This window comes from Ammodytes marinus (genome assembly GCF_949987685.1).
Source record: "Ammodytes marinus genome assembly, chromosome: 20".
Classification (NCBI taxonomy): domain Eukaryota; kingdom Metazoa; phylum Chordata; class Actinopteri; order Uranoscopiformes; family Ammodytidae; genus Ammodytes; species Ammodytes marinus.
In genome coordinates, this window is record NC_137224.1 from 14,197,920 (window position 1) to 14,218,317 (window position 20,398).

Genomic DNA, 20,398 nt, shown 5'->3' on the forward strand with positions numbered 1-20,398 from the left:
CCTCAGTGTGTCATTTTTGGTTGCATCAGGCAGCTGTTTTCAGTGAAATATCTCTATAAACAACGACTGTGCACTTACCTGCTCAGAACAAAAAACACCCAGCAGGCACACACAGTTGGCAACTGGCAGCTAAAGCACCTGATATTCCCCTCAGGAGATGGTGGAAACTAAAAACAGCCACTGTGCTAGCTTATTGTCTGTCCCATTAGCTGCTGATATCACTTTCACTTGCTGTGATTCTTCTGGGTAGAGGAGCATTTACTGTGGCTGCGTGTTGAGACAGTTTGTTTATCTCAAGACGTTTCAGCAGGCCCGACTGTTATGATGGTCAGCTGCAAACTGTACTCCTGAGTGTTTAAGACCCCAAGAGGATACATAGACCAACACAACCGCATCTCTTCCTACATGTTCCATCCTCCCTAAGCTCCCTCATCCTCGCTTTGTTTCCCTCACCTAACCACCGCTCCATAGCAACGGAACACCCTTCGCTAAGTGCCGGGTAAGAGGTTCATGTTCCCCTGCAAACAATAACAGCTCAGATTGTTGGGCTGCGCCCATGACATTGGGTTCAATTGTAACTCTCCTTGGAGGCCAAGTCGCGCTCGGTTGAGATTTGACCAGACAAAAGCACCTTTTAATTTGGTTTCCTCGTGATAACAAGGCAAGCTATCACTTTGACAATCAACTATATTGAGAGGTGATGCAGGAGGCCACCACTGCATTTTTGCTATAAAAATTGTGATAGCTGAAGGACACAATTCTAAAGTAGCATTTTTCCCACAAGGTTTTCTCTCAAGCTGTTCCATAACTAAATGAATCATAACAACATTTGTTGCATTCCTTAAATGTCTGCCGTCTTCTGTAGTTGTATACACTATTTCAGTCCCTTTGGGAACTTTTGTGTTCATTTATGTATCTGCTCCACTGGGACTACTACTACTACTTTCCCACATTTTAATCTGGTAGACACGTAGCTTTGAAATACTTTAAAAACAGGACTTACTCGAGCATGAAAAGAGATTTACATTTTACAGCCTTTCCATGGAAGAGTAGGTTCTTAAGAGCACATGACGCACATGTAGATGCTTCAGTTTGTCTGTACACTCTACCAGTGGCGGCTCCTGACAATAATCTCAGGGGGGGCAATTGTTGCCATGATGGGAAATATGACCCAAAATTAACCTAAATCAGATAGCATATGACAATGTCATATTGCATTTAACTGTTTGTTTTTCCTGTTCATCTGGCATAACCACTCTGGCAACATTAGACAAGCATTGCACTGTACAGTATTTTTGGAAATTAAGTTAGTTAATTTCTTGAATAAAATTATTTTAGCTCTAAAATGATTTAATTATCCGGCTGTGGCCATCACAGATAACTTGTCATCTACCAGTGTGCTCCTCAGATAGGCTTCCTTTAAAAGTTAGGAGACAAAAATGGATGCTGGCATAGCATGTGCAACATTAACAGTGCTAATCATCACATTGGTTTGGGTTACTACTGTCTACAGCACTTGGTAGGGGGGTTTATGTCGGACGGTGAAAGCAGCTGTCAGCTAAACGACGATCAACAGCTGATCGCCGTTCAATAGCCGATCAGCTGTTGAACGGCGCTGGCTCGTATATGCAGATTGATGTTTAATGTTTGTTTTACCTTTTCTGAGAGATGATGCATAGGGGTGACACCCAAAGTTATCCATGCGGTCTCTGTGCTGCCATCAGGATGGATAAAAAGCCAGTATACAGTCCATATCATCATGCAGCGGCAGCAGGACAGAGCGTTAGCGCATTAGCATCCTGCTAGCCTCGTTAGCCGTTCAAACGAGCCCTGTGAAAATCCGCGTTTATAAGATCCCCCAATCCATCTTGGTAGATACTTGCTTGATGGTTACATTTTGTCTGGGAAAGACCTAGTCCGAGTCCGATCAAGTAAGTAGCTTGCCAGCCTAGCCTGAGTTGATATAAAGTTGTGTTGGTCTTGAATATGACCGCTCTGGGCTGCATACTGGACATGTGACTGTATCAGTCACTGTAATTGGTTTATTGTTTACTGTACGTATGACGACAACACGTTAGGGCGAGCACCCCCGGAACCCATAGAGATTGCATTGCGAGGCTTGCAGTTTGAAAAAAAAAAGTTTTACATTGATGTCTATGAGAGCGCTGGGGGCGATTTTCAACCAGCCCGACATCGCCCCAGAGTGACGGTACAGAGCACAGACGCTGATTGTACAATGATATTCAGACATAGATGCAGGTAAAAACTGTATTGAAATCATAAATTATGATTATTAATACAAAAAAAAAAAAAAAAAACATCATTATTATTCATTATTATATTTTCGTTTTTTGCTGATATGGCTCAAGGAGGGCGGCGCCCTATCGCCCTCTATGGGCGAGCCGCCACTGCACTCTACTAAGCCCTCATTTGCTAAATGGACTCCTCTAATGGTATCAAGTTACATTGTGCAGTATAGGGAATTCAGATTCACTGAGGCAAAAAAATTCACCTGAGTCACCTGTAAAGACTCAGTGGGCTGAAAAAAAACCTGAGGTTGTTATGACGCAAATGTCTGCCTACAGTTTTGAGGCTGACATGAGCAAAAGAGATATCAATGCAGTTGGTAATTTAAAAAAAAAAAAGCAGTTTGTTCTTGGCTGTGTGGCTTTGTTTTAAGTTTGTGCACAATGTGCAGATTTATGGAAGGGAAGATAGCTTTGACAGCTGCACTACACAATATGAAATACTCCACCTGAATGCTAAAGAGGAGGCTCATTTTCAAAATAAAGTTGCTGTTTTTATGACCTGTATTGGCAATCTTCTGTTGGCTTTCCTTGATGCTTGCAAGTGAAAATGGGGTAAACAACCCTATTCATTTCATGAATAAAATAACTACCCCAGGCATTCTCAGCACTGCAAAAAGTACTAATATTCTCCAGTGAGTCCAGTCCATCTCACAGCTTCTTACGATATCTCTGTGATTCCAAGCAATGACAATTTCACTGTATATCAGGACGCAAGTTGAGCCTGTCACTTAACGGTATTCTGACACTTGTTCAACATCCTTGGGGGTTGGGGGGTTAAAAAAGTGAAACAATGAGAGAAAAAAAAGACCAACCCCAAACAAATAAAGGCGAAACAGAGAAGAGCTTACATCGGGAAAAGTGCCGATGTGGCAATCACAGTGGCGTACAGTTGCGGTGATTAAAGAGAATTATGCAAAATGGCAGGACCTGTAAGCCGAGCCTGCTGTTCCCATATTCTGTGCCAGGCGAAAATCTGGCAAATCTCCTGCTTGAGCTGAACTGCTTTTCAAGGGGAAAATATGAGAAAAACCAGACTTCACTGCGGAAGACTTGTGTAATAATTATTTATTTCATGTAATTATCAAATTATTCTGAGAGAGGGCGGATGAACCGGCTAATCATTGAGGTCTTCTTCCTCTGGCCCTCTTGCCCGTATAGGTTTTCTGTCTTCTCATCTCCTGAATTTAAGCTAAGATGAGGATAGTTCCGTGTTATCACTCTCTGTTGATGGACAGTGTTCATGTAATAAAAAAACACAAGATAATAATAGGCAAAGAATAGTTTTCTGCTCTGTGGTAAGAAAAGTCAAGCAAACGGTGATATAGTGTATAGCATCAGGTTTATTTTCAATCAAGAATAGCAAGAATTCTCCGCGGAGAGGTCACTAGTTCCAACACATGTAACGTGCAGCAAAGAGTGACAAAGTTCACTCAAAATCATGGACTATTTAAGGACAGGTAATTGAGAGACAGACAGGTAGGCTGGGTGAGGGGAAGGAGGGGAAGACAGGTTGGGAGACAGACAGGGCTTGAGATATACATTCATATTATAATCGTGGGTGGGGCAGGCTGCCCCAGAACAGCAGGAGGCTGTCTGCCGGAACATTGTCACCTTTCAAATGTATAGTCAGGCTGGCTCCACTCGGGTGATTGAGGGGGATGGTTGAAACTACATTTCAGTTAATCAGTTTACACTAAAACACAGTCAATGTATGTTTTATACAGGCCTGTAGCAAATGTTTCCTATTTCATTAATAAGCATTCTAACATTTGAGTCCAGACATACATCATATGCAAAATCCGCCACCACACTTCTCTCTTTTTATCATATTATGATAACATAAAAGATAGCAAACCACAGTAAGGGAAAATATACACTAGGGGAGAAAAAAATTAAACCCCAAAACAGTCAAAAGGTAAGGCAAAAGGAATAACAGGGAATAATAAAAACCTCGTAAGGAAAAAATATAAACCCAGGACAGGCCAATAATCAAAGGAGAAGGCCAAAATATCAAGAAGTGAGTTTAATGTGAAAAAACCTCAAATAGAATTCCAAAGAGGAAAAACATTAAACCAAAGAAACAAAAAAACAAAACAAAAGTTTAAGGCCAAAGAAACAATGAAAAGCTGAAACCAAAAACGATAAGGCAAAATAGTCCTAGAATGCCTGTAAAGTTCAAAGAGCCCCAAGGGTAGCAGAAAGGCAGACATTTTCCATCAGGTCTGAAAGCATGGAGGGCGCACACTGTGCACCCTCGACGGCGATGAGGGTCCTGTAGACAGACAATAGGAAAGCGGTGTTTCACATCTGGGGGGGGGGCGCAGGCCAGACACATCAAGACTAAAGCCCAAAGCGCGGTAGGGCGTCGTCTGGCTCTCCATGGAGCGAGGTGGTTTGGCCGTCCTCTTCTTCGTCGTGGCTGGTGCTGGTCCAGCTGATGTCATCTGGTCCATGCTGGTGGGCTGTAGTCCTGTAGGTGCCTCTCGATCCGTTCGCTGTGACTGGCATGGATCCAGGTGGTCCGTTCTGCAACCTTCACGGCCGTCATGGAGGAGAGGAGGAGTTGAAAGGGTCCCGTCCATCGCTTGCCTAGTCAGAACCTTCGTCTGGGAGCCTAGACCACAAACCGATCCTCGGGTGGTGGCTGGTCGTGGTAGTGCATCCTTCACCAGTCTGTGGAGAGCAGAAAGAGAAGACAGGGGAGTGACCGTGACAGGGACAGTTGACAGCAGGCGTGCTTAGAAAAGTTGTTTGTGGGAAAACTCAAGTATTTTGTTTAACGGCAGTCATAGCCGCTATGGCAGCCAAAAAGAAACAGTTTGTAAAGGTATCACATATGCGCCCTGCAACTACTTAGGGTAGGAGCAAGTAGCATCAAAAGGGTTGTCACTAATGTGTGTGTTGGATGCAGAAATCACCGTGAAGCCAACTTGGCCTTGCGCTGAGGCCAAATGCCGTGAAGCAGAGACATCCACCAAAGCTCCAGGTCTGGAAGGGACAGCGGAGGCGCCTTTCAAGTCAGGACAGGGGGAAACACTGCTGCATACACTGTGACGCATAGAGGAGAGAAGGATATTGTTCAAATATAATCAAAGAGACAGCGACATGAGGTATCAACATGGCAAATTGAGAAAAGCCCACTAAATCAGCTTAAAAGGGAAAGAAGATAACACTTATAGCAGAAAGTCAAAGCCATAAATAACAACAATGTTGACTTGTCAAATAAACAAAGGGATCTTACCTTTTGGATGCAGTCATCAAGCAAAACAGAACCATAATTACTTACCAAAAAGACCTGCAAAGCCCACAATGTAAACTGTGGTGAAACATCAACAAGTTTGCAGCAAAGTGTTGATAATGTGCAGCAAAGAAAACAAAACAAATTACAAAGTTAGTTGTGTTAAAATGAGTTGTGTTAGGTTTTAGGAAAACCACAGAATGCGAGAAACAGTACAAAGAAACATAAAAGAAAACAGGTATGGGAATAGCATGAGATGAGCATATTTCCAGGGAAATATTAGAAAGCAGCACCTACAAGAAAAGTTTGGAAGCAAATTTAGCAGTTAGAAGCAAAACAAGAACAAGTTTAAGCAAAGCTTAAACGATCGCTGCGCGCAACAGAAAAACTGAAATACACACCCAAGTGTACAGAGTTAATCCAAACAACAACAAAAACACAAACATACAAAAATCAAGCATTCAAAAATGCCGGCAGCAAGGTGACCAATTTGGCTAATGGTCAGACAGATGCCAGAGATTCCACACAAAACACAGAGAGAGAAAAGGAAAGAAAAAAACAAGCCAACTGACTGATTTTTGGCAAAGCCAGAGATCAGAACTCTGTACCCTCACACATAAAACACCCCTCAAACTCAACCAAAACTATAACAACAACAACCCTCTCACTGTCTCACATGTGCTGTGAAGCACACAAAGTAAAAACTATGAGGGAATTGGCTATACAGTAAGTGGGCTATCAGTGGGCAAGGGCAATCTCTATCGCTTGCTCTGGGACAGAACCACAGAGCACTATACAACATCTCTCCTACTCTGTGTTGCAAAGATAAAACAGCCCACAGTCAAACAGGCTAAACCAACCTAAATGTAGAGCCTAACAAATTGCCAAGTTGCATGAACACGAGGGTTCAAAGGAGAAAGAATGGAATAGCAAACCTGCAGGAGGAAAAGTTAGTGCAAGCAGCCAAAAACGTTTCATTTATAACGGAAAATAAATGTCTGAAAGGTGAAAACTGTTTAGCATTGCATGTTTTAAAGGCATTGATGGCCGATCAAAACGGTGAGTGGGCTATCAGCAAAAGTGATTGTCACAGCGACAGTGGTGCAAGGCTATAGTGAAACAAGGGGGAGATACTTACATAAATGTAAAAACATGGGTTTCTGTGCTATTGAGAAGTAAAATGGGCATGTTGGCTGGGCCTACAAAAGGGGGATCTAAAAGAAATGAGCAATCAAGAAAACAATACAGCTTCTTTAAGAGTGGCTGTGCATGTTTATCTGTGGTTTAAAGAGATGTAAATGAGGGAGTTTGGCTTGAACCAGGACAAGTATTTTCTAAAAACAGATGGGCTAGTCCTCTTTCTAAAAGGAGGCATGTAGTAAACAAGATTAATGCTAGAAACAAGGCAAAAGTGACAAGTACATGGAGACAGGCTAGTCCAGCCATGACTGCAAAAATGAGAGTAGCCCTTTTTGCTACAGAGGATTCATGTAAACACAGGAGGTGTAGACAAAGGCATTTGTTAACAGAGTCAACTTAGGTGGCAGTGTCCCTGTCGTGCTGAAGGGAGACTGAAAAACAGACAGAACAAATTATTTTAGAGATGGGAAGAAAACAGCATTAAATCAGGCAAGTTTAGCAAAAGTCCCCAAAGTCAGGAAAAACATTGGGGGAAAACACAGTCAATCCCAGTAATTTACACATGGTGAACACAAGACAAAAGGCCATGGTCAGGACGGAGGATTAGACAAAAGGAAGATGCAAATGATGAGATGGTTGAACTAAGCAAAACACAGGGAGGATACCACACCTTGGAAGTGGGCCATAGCAGACGAATAATAACAAGAGAAATACTCTAAGCAGAAGGTAAAAATGGGCACCTTGGTTGGCCCAAAAGTGTTTAAAAGTAAATTGGTAAAATAGCGAACCTGAAAGCCTACATTCGACTGAGGCATATCCATAAGCTAGGCTAGATAGAAGAGCAGACATTCACAACAGTGACCTAGGGAATCGTCGCTTACCAACTGGAAGAGTGTTTGACGCTGCTCCTCTGCTGGAGAGAGCAGCGGAAATGAACATGGAGCCAAAAGAGCCCACAGGAAAAGCCTCTGAAAGAAATCACACACTAGCAAAATCAAGTGAAAACACGTCAACCAGCCCCGAAGGCCGGCTCCTGTTTTTGCGTGTGGCTAGTTCAGCCACAGAAAATGACTTTGCACAATGTTCCCTTCAACAGGACAACTCCAAACTCAAAAAGGAATTTAAAACAGATAGGCAGCTAGCTTTAGACAAAGTTAATGGCAAGGCCATCTGAACAGGGAATTAAATGGTAGCTAAAAGACATATGATGCCTCAATATCCTAAGGCTACAGGCCTGAATGCTAAAAGTAAATGGTTCGAAGCGTCCTGTAATTTAAGGCACTGGGAGACACAGTTAATCTTATCTTCAACGGCTGGCTGACACTTATTTGCCCGCCGATTAGCCTCTTCAGACCAGTGGGTAAATGCCAGCCAGTCGGCCCGGAAACGTTTAGACTTCCGTTTGTGACTACTTTGTTCTTCAGCTCCTTGTAACTGTGCTTTCAGCAGCTTGAGCTGAGCGACGCTAAAACTACCCCCTATTGGGAAACCAAAGCGATGCCAATCTTGCATCTGTGTCACAGCTGAATCCCCATAATTCGTTCGCATATATTGTATACAAGGCGAATTTGGAGTGACTAACTCGGCTCGTTTGCTAAAAATCATCCCCATTGTTATAAACACAGAAATAAGCCCACAATTTTCTTACCTTTTCCTTGTGGTACCGTGGCTAGTTAACACAAAGCAAAACAGAATGAAAAACAACAAGACAATACAAAAAACAAAGACAAACAATAAAACACTTATGAAATTTCAAAATTCTTGCTATTTGATCGAAAACAAGCCCCACTAACACAAATATCTTGGTCTGTAAAAGGGTTAACAATTCTAGTTTAATCTCCCAGAAGGACCTGTTTAATAATTCAGGCTTTCCAAGAAAACTAAAATCTCTCTCTCTCTCTTTTTTTTTTTTTTTTTTTTTTTTGTAAAACACAGAACTCTCCACTGTCAACAAAACAACCAAAATAGAGGGCCAACTCTGCCCTTATGCTATGTTCACAAGAAGGGAAAAGTTTTAAAGGAGTTAAAACCTGCTGGAGAAAAGAAAAATTAGTACAAATGAAAGCACTGTCCAACTGCTTGTCCCGGTCCGTCAACCGAACAAGTAACATTACCAATTACTAAACTACCTAAAACCTTCCTCTCAACCTGCTCAGTTCAACTTGAACAAATAAGACTAATTCGTCAATTCCAGTCCCGTGCTTGGCGGAAGGCCATTCAGATGCATTAACAGTCACAAAGCACCCGGGCCGAAGCTAACTCGTGGCTGTTCACTTTGGCGTTCTAGCTTTATTACATTAATGGTTAATTAAAGTTCATGCTCACTTCCAAGTAAATTTAAACGGGAGAGTTTCGCTCCGACTGTAGTGTAAAAAGTTCCTACAGAGATGCTGCTAGAAGAACACTTTTACCCAATTGTTGTTGCTTTAAAACAAAACATATTCTCACATACCGATTCGGAGGAGATGACAGAGTTCCCCACGGGACGGCCAACAGAGGTCCTCTCTGTCCCGAAATGGAAGGGCTTGAGAAAAAGGTGATCAATCTTCTTGCAGTCTGTTGTCCGGTTCCCGTGGACCCTCTGCCGGTGTTCTCCTTCCTGGAATTAGCTCGCCAATTACTGTGGTAAGAAAAGTCAAGCAAACGGTGATATAGTGTATAGCATCAGGTTTATTTTCAATCAAGAATAGCAAGAATTCTCCGCGGAGAGGTCACTAGTTCCAACACATGTAACGTGCAGCAAAGAGTGACAAAGTTCACTCAAAATCATGGACTATTTAAGGACAGGTAATTGAGAGACAGACAGGTAGGCTGGGTGAGGGGAAGGAGGGGAAGACAGGTTGGGAGACAGACAGGGCTTGAGATATACATTCATATTATAATCGTGGGTGGGGCAGGCTGCCCCAGAACAGCAGGAGGCTGTCTGCCGGAACATTGTCACCTTTCAAATGTATAGTCAGGCTGGCTCCACTCGGGAGATTGAGGGGGATGGTTGAAACTACATTTCAGTTAATCAGTTTACACTAAAACACAGTCAATGTATGTTTTATACAGGCCTGTAGCAAATGTTTCCTATTTCATTAATAAGCATTCTAACATTTGAGTCCAGACATACATCATATGCAAAATCCGCCACCACAGCTCAATCTCAAAATATCCATTATATCATCACTCATCTTAAAGCACCTTTACAAATAAAGAAGAGAAAAAACTCCCACTGCGCTTTGCTGAGCAATAGAAACATAAATCATTTACCAGCTTCTTGACAGACCTGAACTGCACACAGAAACACACCTTGTGTTGTGTTAACCTTGATTGAAACTCATGGCCAGTATTGCTGTTAAATCTACAGCATCAGTGCGCACCCTTTTTTTCTAGCCCATGTCTTTTCACTCCTCTCTATAGTTTATCAACCCGAAGCAGGGAGATGGATATTAAAGGAATAGTTGTACGGGAATTGTAATACATTTTCTGTCTTAAGTAGTGAATACGTGTTTGAGTTGACAAAGTCATTTTGTTGTTTATTGTCAATAAAGCAGCTTCAGGCAGAATAGAAACCACTGAATGCATTAATGGTGCTCTGGGCTAGAGAGACTTATTCATGATCACGGACAGTCAACGGTCTCTTTTTTTCCACAAGAAAAGTGTGACTCCTTCCATTAGGTGATATTCTGTGGATCATTGCAAACTTCATTTACTGTCTGATATATTGGTTTTCATTCAAGTGGCACGGTTGATGGGTGACAATGTCGATAGGTCCACTGCTCTGATCCAAACTGAATCTCTCAACAGCTGTTAGGTGCACATTTTGCACAGACTGTAGGCTTTATGCCACAGACAGTCATGTTCCCCAGAGGATGAATCCCATTGACTTTGGTGATGACCTGGCTTTTCCTCAAAGGGCCACCAGCATGTTGACTTTAAAGAATTTTTTTTTAGTGATGTGCCTCATCACAAATGTTGGATGGATTACCACAACATTTTCTTCAGGCATTCATGCTCAGGATGAATTGTAATCGCTGAGGATTCCCTAACTTTTCCTGTAGCGCCATCATCAGGTCATACTTTGAAATTCCCAAATACTTTGGTTTACTTACTAATACTTGCTAAACTAACACACATTGCCACTTGTCGTCACTACACATTTTGTGTAGTACCAAGACTGCTAAAAACATTATACCTCCTAAACACGAGGTTGTTAACATGTCACTGTGATCATCTTGAGATGGTGTTAGCATTTAGCTCAACGCACTGCTGTGCCTGGCCTGAGAATAGCCCCGCAGAGCCGCCAGTATGGAGGTAGTAGTCGCTTGTTATTTATTTGCCTTTGTGCCATTGGTCACTTTAAATGCATGGCTATCTGTATTATTTTACCTGGACCTGACCATCCAATCATTTTTTCATCCTATCGTGTACATGGGACTAATTTTTAAGTATGCTGGCATGCTCGTTCACCCCTATAACTCAATAGAAGAAATGCATTTCATATTGAAACACACATTATACAACAGTGTTTCACGTCTCCAAAGTTCTGTCACAAGGTGGTATACATTTATAATATAAAATAATTAAATATTCAAAGTAAATAAACTTTAAAGACAAGTATAAAGAGATTTTTTTTTTCTTTTTTAACCTCTTCATTGACAATTGAAGATTCAAAGTGATCGAGTGGAAATGGGGAGAAGAAGAGGGGTATGACATGCAGTAAAGGTCCATGGGTCAGATTCAAACCACCGACCACTGCGACAAGGACTGAGCCAATATGGTACGCGTTCTGCTCACTATGCCAAGGAGCGCCCCTTTAAAGACAAGTATAAACAGATATATTGAATACATCTATTTGAGTGGTTTCTCCATTTTTGTTGTTGACAATATTAATTTATTATGCATACTGGTTAATGTTATCCCAAGTGTACTTCATCCTGTCATTGTCCTTTGCTTAAAAACGTACGTATGATTAGAATTGGTCCATAGAAAGCATTTAAGACACAATCCTCTAACACAAGTTTAATTAGCAGCCCTCTTACAGGATCAATCACATCTCACATGAAGTGGGTCGTGCTGGATCTGACCAGTCTGCCTGCTCTGGGAGAATTAAAAGCCGCCGTGGTATTTTTAGCTTTGTAAACAAAGGCCTCAGTGTCTGTTGAGAAAATTACAACAGACAAATATTGCCTGTGAATAAAAAATGCCCACTCTTCCAGTCATTGCCGGCTGAGATTAATGCCTGCCGGTAGGTGATGTCAATGCGTCTGGTACCTTTAATGCGTCATACAGCAAGTAGGCACGGTGCTTTCAAGCAAGACAGAACCTTTTCCTGACCTTCATCGAATTGTTAACGTAATTTCTGTCCACTGATTGATTTTTTGTCTTATTGATTGATGTCCTCTGTTGTTTAGCAGTTTGATTTAACAGCTATTCAGACAAGGCTGTGTGTATGTGCATGTATTTACTTTATGGGCTTATCATCAAGAGGGGCTCTATGATCCAGAAATGAATAAATTATAAAAAATAAAAAAATAAAAACACCAAATGGACTTATTGTGCCATATTAAAATCTAGTCTGATCCAGCCTCAAAAACAATAAACTGTTTGATGCAGGCATACAAACTGAAAAAAAAGTTTGTCTCAGCAACGTCAGCAGCTTTATTGTTAAGCTTCTGTTTGTGTGTGTGTGTGTGTGTGTGTGTGTGTGTGTGTGTGTGTGTGTGTGTGTGTGTGTGTGTGTGTGTGTGTGTCAGTGTGTGCGAGCAAGTGCGTAGGAGGGAAAAGGAGGAAGTTTGGAGTTGTGGGAAAAAGATACTATCTCTTCTGACAGATTAAGAGGAGAGTGACTGACAGAGGTGAAATTGCTTGGGAAAAGATGTGAAGCAGCTCTCTCTCTCTCTCTCTGTCTCTCTCTCTCTTCCTCTCTCTGTGGCTTGATCTATACAGTCTTATTTCCCATAGGTAACTGTGAAATATGGAGCGGAGTTGAGTGACTTAAACTCTTTTCTTTCTCCTGTGTGTGTGTGTGTGTGTGTGTGCCTATATTTTAGCCATGCATCAGGCTCTGGACACACTGAGTGACAGCACAAGCTCCACAACTGCCAACGACCTGGACCTCATCTTCCTCAAAGGCATCATGGAGAGCCCAGTGGTGAGAATAACTTCATGCTGTTACTATTATAAGTGTAGAATTATATATGTGTGTGTATGAGAGAGACATGCAGCAAGGGACTGTCAGAGCTTTTAATATGAAGGTGTCAAGGAATAGGCAAGTCAGGGAGGAAGGACTTCAGCTGTATTGTAACCACATCACAATTGCATCCCAACAGCACAGGTTACTCATATCAAGTTGTATGCTAGGTAGTGTGTCCACTGTCCACTGCAAAAAATAAGGATATTTTATGCACGTGAAAGTACAATGATTTGGTAATTGTCAGTTCAGTCTACCGCAACATTAAAATTTCAGTATCATCATTTGCATTTGCCATTTGCTGCATTAACACTGGTACGTAATGCAAAGCAAGTGGTTTCACACCGATTTGCATTCTTTATGAGAAGCTTCATTAAAATGATTTTGCCAAATGGAACCTTAATATTCACACCCCTTGTCACATTTGAAATTTAGATTTCAGCGTGTGATAATCAACCTTAAAAAAAGGCAGACTGAATTCATCAAGCGTAATCACATTACCATGTTAATGAGCTTGTTTGGTTGTTTTCTATTAAGTTGAGCAAATTGATCAGAAATCTGGTATTTTACCTTGACACAATGTCATTCCGCAAAGGCAACAAAACTCCAAAAATTTTAATAGTTAAATGGCAACTCCCCTTTGTTCTTTTTAGTCCCATCACTTGAGCCTTATATATCTTTTCCCAGTGGTCTGATGATGTATGTGATAAAGATATACATATTTTTTGATTACAGGTACAGCAGAGAGAGCCTTATGCTGTTGCCGATGTTGTGCAAACTTTGATACTACGTAAACACCTGGGACTCATATAACTGCTGCTGGGGCTCACAGCTAGGTGAACCCTACAGGCCTTCAATGACGGCCATGGTTGGATGGATTGCCTCATCGGTCTATTGAATGATATATTGAACAGGCTGCCATATAAAGTTTGAGTCACTGAAAACATTGGAAAGAGTTTTCATTTTGAGATGTATAGTAGTTTTGGCAACAGCACAGACAATAAATCTCTTTTTGTTCAAAGGAGTATTTCCAATGTTACTTAGCTGTCAGTCATTTTAACAAGGCAATACAACATTTCAATTGCCAATCAGAGCAAAAGCTTGAAATAGAAATCAGTGGGCAAAGCAGGAACCCATCACACGTTTGACAAATTGACAGGTGCAGGTGCAGCAGCAGCCCCAGCGACCATTTGAGAATCAAGGAATGTTGTACATCATCCTTTATAGTGGCCTTGTAGTTCAACACGATAATAACGATAATATATTTTATATACCATCTATGGATAATACTAGAGCACGCGCCACTAAACACTTGTTAGGGTTAGAGAAGGTTTGCTGTACTGGTTGATGTATTGTTCTTGTTTTATCCACAGTCTTTATATCTCTAAGACTGAACAAGATACATTTTTTAAATCTATGTTGCATTTGCACAGATTTCTGTTGGCGGAGTTGCCCAGACCTTGGATTACAGGTTGTTCTGGACAGTAGCAAATCAGGGAAGATATTTCAAGGACACTGTGCCCAGCCTTTTTCCAGGAAAACTCAGATTTGGCTGGCAATTGTTTTCACTGGTCTCAAAAACTTTTATTTTGATCAGTCGCTTATTATTATTATGATTATTATTATTGTGTGTCACATATCTTTGCTAAATTACGCTCAACCTTGAGAATAGCTCGAGTGAATTGACCGCAAACAGAGCTCACAGTCTACTATGAACCAATTTCTTTTTTTACAATGATGACATCCACCTTATTGTTTTGTGAGGCAAAAACAAGCTGCATGCTGCATTTTCTTTTCAAACGCTGACGTCTTGATGATACTCAAGCAGATTCCCTAAAGTACCACAAAAGCAGACTTAAAGAATACAAGCAGGGATGTAGTAAGCGACCTCAGTTCTTGAGAGGTTATGTAAGAGGTCCCATTTATGAAACCGACCCACACTACATTTAAATGGAGGAGAGTGATGCTGCTGTTAGGTAGTAGTACAGCCTTTTGAAGTGAAGAGTGAAGAAGCTGAGCAAGGGCAGGACTTCTTTTCAGATTTTCATCCCGCTGCGTCTCATGTTCTTTTCCCGTTGCCCAAGTCTTCCACTTCCACTTCTTGCCAACAGCGCAATTTGACTAACTTTTTTTCTTTAAAGTGTGAGAAAGAAGGACAAAATAAGTGTGATGCAAAAGTATGCAAGAGCAAAAGTTAACTGTAGATGAAGTTCACGTTGGTTACTGACCCTCCCCCTCCCCCCTAATTTTTTTTGCATTTTCCTTGCTGTGAACAGTCTTTAGTATGGATTTAACTCATTTATCTTCATAATATTGCAGTCAGTGCATTGAGGTGGAAGCTGTTTGTGGCCATGAGGTTCCTTTGTCCAAGGAAAGAATTAATCTGCTGCAGGCTGCTTCTAAGACTCAAACAGAGACGGAGGCAAAAAGCTCTGCTTCAAAAGCCAATATTTCTGAAAATAGAGCGTCATCCACTCTCTTCGATCTTTATTTCGCACCCTGCCTCTTTGTGTTTGGTTTATTTTCCTTTAAAGAAAACGGCTTGTGTGTGTGTGTGTGTGCGCGTTGACTGAGGCATGTGAGTCACTGGTGTTTGCTTGTAATGTATGTCTAAAAGAGGTTTCGGTGGTACAGGTGTGTTGACGAGCATTCTTTAAATGATAGATGAATCCGCTGATGCATGCTAGGAGTAAAACACGCCTCACTTCGTCGGGATGTGAAAAGGATTTGCAAGATGAGAGTTTGTCCTCCTGACCCCATGACAGATCTATAAACTTAGCACTTAGCGCTCAGAGTGATAAGAGCATGTTGTTAAAAGAGGGACAGAACGAGGGACCTTGCTTGTGACGTGGGGACCTCACTGAATAGCGCTGATTGTACCAGGCTCACTACAGAAGGATGCAATCAGCGCAACCCATGATATTCATATTGTGACTGTGGCCCTGACTGTGCGTGGGCTCTATATCTAACCGAGCAATCAGGACTATTGAGGCATTTTAAGACCGCTTAACAAGCAGGCGTTTTGCCTGTAGACATTGAGCTATGTATCTTGTGCCTTTTTAAACAAACTTCCAATCACATTTTTTCTGTTCGGACTGTAAATCAGACTCCGGGGTCTTTGTGAATTACTGCCGAGTGGCTCCCAAAAGAATTAATTCTGGTGCTATACAAAACAGCTCTGTGCAAAACACTTTAGTTATAATGTGCCAAGCTGTCGAGATCCTGATAATTATTACCCAATTTCCAACCAGCTGTTGACATTTAGCAGCAAGTGCGGCAACAGAAATCCTGCACAAAAAGCTTGCCTTCACATGCTGTTGTACACCTTATTTATTGTAGCGCTCACAATTAAGCAAGAGTGTGTCCTAGAGGAGAACCCTAACGTCTTTTCACAACACGGTATGTTAGTATATGTTATGTTGGAGCCGTTGTATTGACATTGTTTAAGTTGCATCCAAACCAAACCAAGGAGAAACACTTCCAGCATTAAAGGGAGCCTTTGTAACCTGTGCTATATAACACCAAATGTGGCCACAAGTGATATTTACAACAGGGCAATGGCTCATTCTGAAACTAGGGTAGCAAACTAAAGAGATAAGCTTTTTGCCTTGGGAACAATGGGTGCGGAGGAAGATTACTAGTGTTTTTTATTTACAGTAACAGAATTTTTTGAAACCACAAATTTCATTACAGTTTGCGTTGAATATTTGGATTCAGTGACTGAAAAACTGAATCACTATAAAATGTTCAATATAATAGGAAAGTACAAGCAAATCTTAGTAATTTTTGTCATAAATAGTCAGATTATTTCTTCAGATGTAACCGAAATATTTAAAGTGGAGTCAAAACAGAAACATGCATGAGTCAGAAATGATGTTAGTCATGGCAACGGCTAAAGCATAGTATCCATATTGGTATGTTGTCCAAGGGCCAGACCATGACCGCTCGCGCCATCAGGTTACAAAGAATTCTGCCAAAATGCCAAATGAGCAGAGTCCTGCTGCCCTATCACTGAACAGGGCCAAAGAGCTCCCTGGGTGCACTGTTTAGGTCATGTGCAAATAACTGTGCGGCTATGTGCGCTGTGTACTTGTGTCCCTGCGTGACAGTGTGTACATGCAGGCATTTTTTGAATATCTGTGTATCTTGTTTGTGTGTATGTGTGCACACCATATCCTGTCTAGCTGCAGGGATCCTTCCTCCTCTCTCTTCCTGAGTAAACAAACAAACATGGCTGCCAGAGTCCCTCTAGAGCAATCCTCAGTGGGATCGCGCTGGCTATGGGAATCTTCAAACACAAGACGGTGTAGCAGTTTAGCAAGTAGAGCTTCTGTAACTATTTGGTTTGTAAGTGATTTAGAAAAAAAACTGTTTATCTACTTAGGTTCTGTAGAATTTGAGAGGTTTAAGCAATAATGTTTATGTGTTTTTTTTATTCATTTTCTTCATACATCTGTAAAGATATCTCAAAACATGTATTAGTAAAGAGTATGATGTGTGAACTCTGAAACAAAATCATCTAAATTGCACCAGATGGGAAAGGATTTACTTTATTTTATTTATGTGACCCTGGAGCAGAGGTGTATTTATAAGGCCATGTCCAAGAACCACTACACCCTGAGTCTGTGGCAGTAGAGGAGAAAAAAATAAAAATAAATGTTCCTTGAAATATTGATGTTTCACAGCTACACACCAAAAAACCTACAGAGCACACTATTTGACTCAGGTTCACACCTAGTATTTCTTGGTGTTTGTATCTTTAGGTAGAGATTTGTGAGTCCATAATCCATGCTTATTGTTCCCAGCAGTAGAGGTTGGCTTCAGGTTGCTGTTTTTAACCCAATTATGTTTAACTGAATCAACAGAAACTTTCATTTCATCATAATAACTCAGCAGGGTGCATTAACTGCTCACAGAGAAGGAGCACTTAAGGAATGAAATGTCATAAAAGGCTTTTTAAAGAGTGGAACATCTTGAAATGTGTACACAATGTGAAGGAGCATCTTTTTTCTCTATTCCTTGAACGGCAGGCCCATGAGCAGTTTGAAGAACCCAAGCTGGAGGCCGTAAGGGAGAACAACATGGAGCTGGTCCAGGACATCCTACAGGAGCTCAGCCCGCTTACGCACACAAGCCAGGCAGCAGATGAACTGATCCGCATCCTGAAGGAGCCTCACTTCCAGGTTTGGAGCACAGGGCTTATACGTCTTACAGTGAGCTGTAGCTTTTTGTTTAAAGGTGCACTTTTTAACTTTTGAGTGTGTCAGAGAAGTGAACATTTCTAAGGTATATTCTTATAATTTAATTGAATAAACAGGAAAATTGGATCCCTGGAAACACTGGTCGGTGTTGGGAAACTACCCTAAATGTGTCAATGTTGTTAACAGCACTAGGGCTCAACGTTTTGTTTACAAACATTTGGTTTCAGATTCCTCAAAATAATTTAGTTTTGATTTATGATGATAGCATTATTCAATACCAAGAATTACATGAAGAGAAAATATGTTTTGTAAAACTAACTGCAGGTTCTGCAAATAAATCACCATCCCCTGAAACTGCATAGTGCACATTTGACACAGGCAGGACAAGCTTTCATTACTTATCAAAGTGGTGTCCAAGCTTTTTGGTGCATTATTTGCTGGCATGGATTAAATTGATTTTGAGCTGCTTTAGGTTATGTATTTTTAATTTTAATTTTAATTATTAATCCTTGACCATTATTCGCAGACCAGTGGCGTTAGGGTGAGTCTTTTGTGTCTTTTCTTCACACAGTCCCTCCTGGAGACCCATGATTCCGTGGCGTCCAAAAACTACGAGACTCCTCCCCCCAGCCCCTGTTCCTTCATGGACTCGGGCCTCAACAACCAGCCCGTCCCCCCAGACGCAGTCAGGATGGTGGGGATCCGTAAGGTGTCTGGCGAGCACCTGGTAAGTCCGCTCAGTTTAAAACCCATTGTATTCCCAGAGGAAGGAAGAATTGTAGTGATTAAAAGAAGAAAAAAAACTCCTCAGTAAATGGCACATGCACTCAGCGTAATGAGCCCTCTTTGTAGCACTGTTAAAAAGAGAACACACACACACGTCAGATTTATACTGCTTCGTAGCATAAAAGAATAGCGCTGATACATCTGCAGCAGGTTGACATGTTGTGGAATAATATCAAGGACTCTGTGATAGCCTTGCCAGGTGCTCTTTTGTCTCACTTTCTTCCCACATAACTCTCTGCCAACTGTTTATAGGAAGTGTCATTTTGACATCCCTTCTTCAGGTTTGCATGCAAACACATAGTAAGTTACTGGCGCAACAACATCCAAATTTAAGCGTCTTCATTTCCTTATAAAACGGTTGGCTATTTTTCTTGTAGCCAGCATCTAGTGGCCATCACAGTTTAACATATTTCTCCATGGGATTCACCACTCAGCCATGGCGGTGGATGCTTCAACCTCACCCACACCTACTCGACATTTGAACTGCTTAGCTGCGGAGGCCATCGTATCTACAGTAGTTTTTAGTTCGCCCATTAATAGAAGTTATGTTCATTTTATAGTCTTGTTAGAGTCGAGTGAAGTTAGCCCACTTCACATTATTTTGACAGTATATTTTGACTGTGTGTGTGTGTGTGTGTGTGTGTGTGTGTGTGTGTGTGTGTGTGTGTGTGTGTGTGTGTGTGTAGGGTGTGACATTTCGAGTGGAGAGCGGCGAGCTGGTGATTGCCCGGATCCTGCACGGCGGCATGATCGACCAGCAGGGTTTGCTCCACGTGGGCGACATCATCAAGGAGGTGAACGGCCAGGAAGTGGGTAACGACCCCAAAGTGCTGCAGGAGATGCTGAAGGAGGCCAGTGGCAGCGTGGTGCTGAAGATCCTGCCCAGCTACCAGGAGCCACACACAGCCAGACAGGTCAGGGGCCTCATTCAGAAAACTGCTGCGTACAATCCATCCCAAACACATTGCACACTCACAAAACTGAGTAAGACATTTTGAGATCTATGAAACCATGCAGCGGACACCTGTAAGTAATCTTCCCTTTATCAATACCCACCTGCAGTGAATTGTGCGCACACAATCTCCTAACGTCTCCATGCAGCGTTAAAACATTCAATTAAAAATGTATCTAAAACATGTAATTACAGTAGCTACATGATAAGTAATTCAACCTACATAATAACTGCATGCCAACCATATACTACAGTAGGCTACTATATCCGCTACTATATGTAAGCAAGCAATACATTGTGAGAAATATTTTGGGCCACACGTTTTAGAGAGCTACTGCGACTCCTCTGCGTCTTTGAAATGTCTCGCTGAATCTTCCTCATCGAATCTCATACTCTTTCAAAAGTGCACCCTCCCGGAAATAAATATTGTACAAAGAGTGACTTTGTCATTTTCATCAATCTAGTAAGTACCACTCACTGTCCTCCCTGGCACCCCTTGCTCTCTGTGACCTTGTATGCTGTGCCAAGAATCATAAATCTAATCCAACAGAGGGAATAATTTAGGGTATTTCGCTACAATATCCGCATTACAGT

General features: G+C 41.6%; 1 protein-coding gene across 5 annotated transcripts in view; it reads left to right on the forward strand.

Annotated features, from left to right (window-relative positions):
* mpp2b (MAGUK p55 scaffold protein 2b) overlaps positions 1–20,398 on the forward strand; it is a gene marked incomplete at its 5' end in the record, with an annotated part of 36,062 nt that overhangs the window by 7,128 nt on the left and 8,536 nt on the right. For 3 of the 5 annotated variants that reach the window (XM_080049026.1, XM_080049023.1, XM_080049025.1), the window contains 4 exons: positions 12,726–12,826; positions 17,896–18,048; positions 18,638–18,793; positions 19,539–19,766. In XM_080049026.1, the coding sequence (XP_079905152.1) occupies positions 12,726–12,826; positions 17,896–18,048; positions 18,638–18,793; positions 19,539–19,766 (638 nt within the window). Of the gene's footprint in view, positions 1–12,725; positions 12,875–17,895; positions 18,049–18,637; positions 18,794–19,538; positions 19,767–20,398 lie in introns of all 5 variants that reach the window. The other 2 variants (XM_080049024.1, XM_080049022.1) reach the window with 1 other exon arrangement.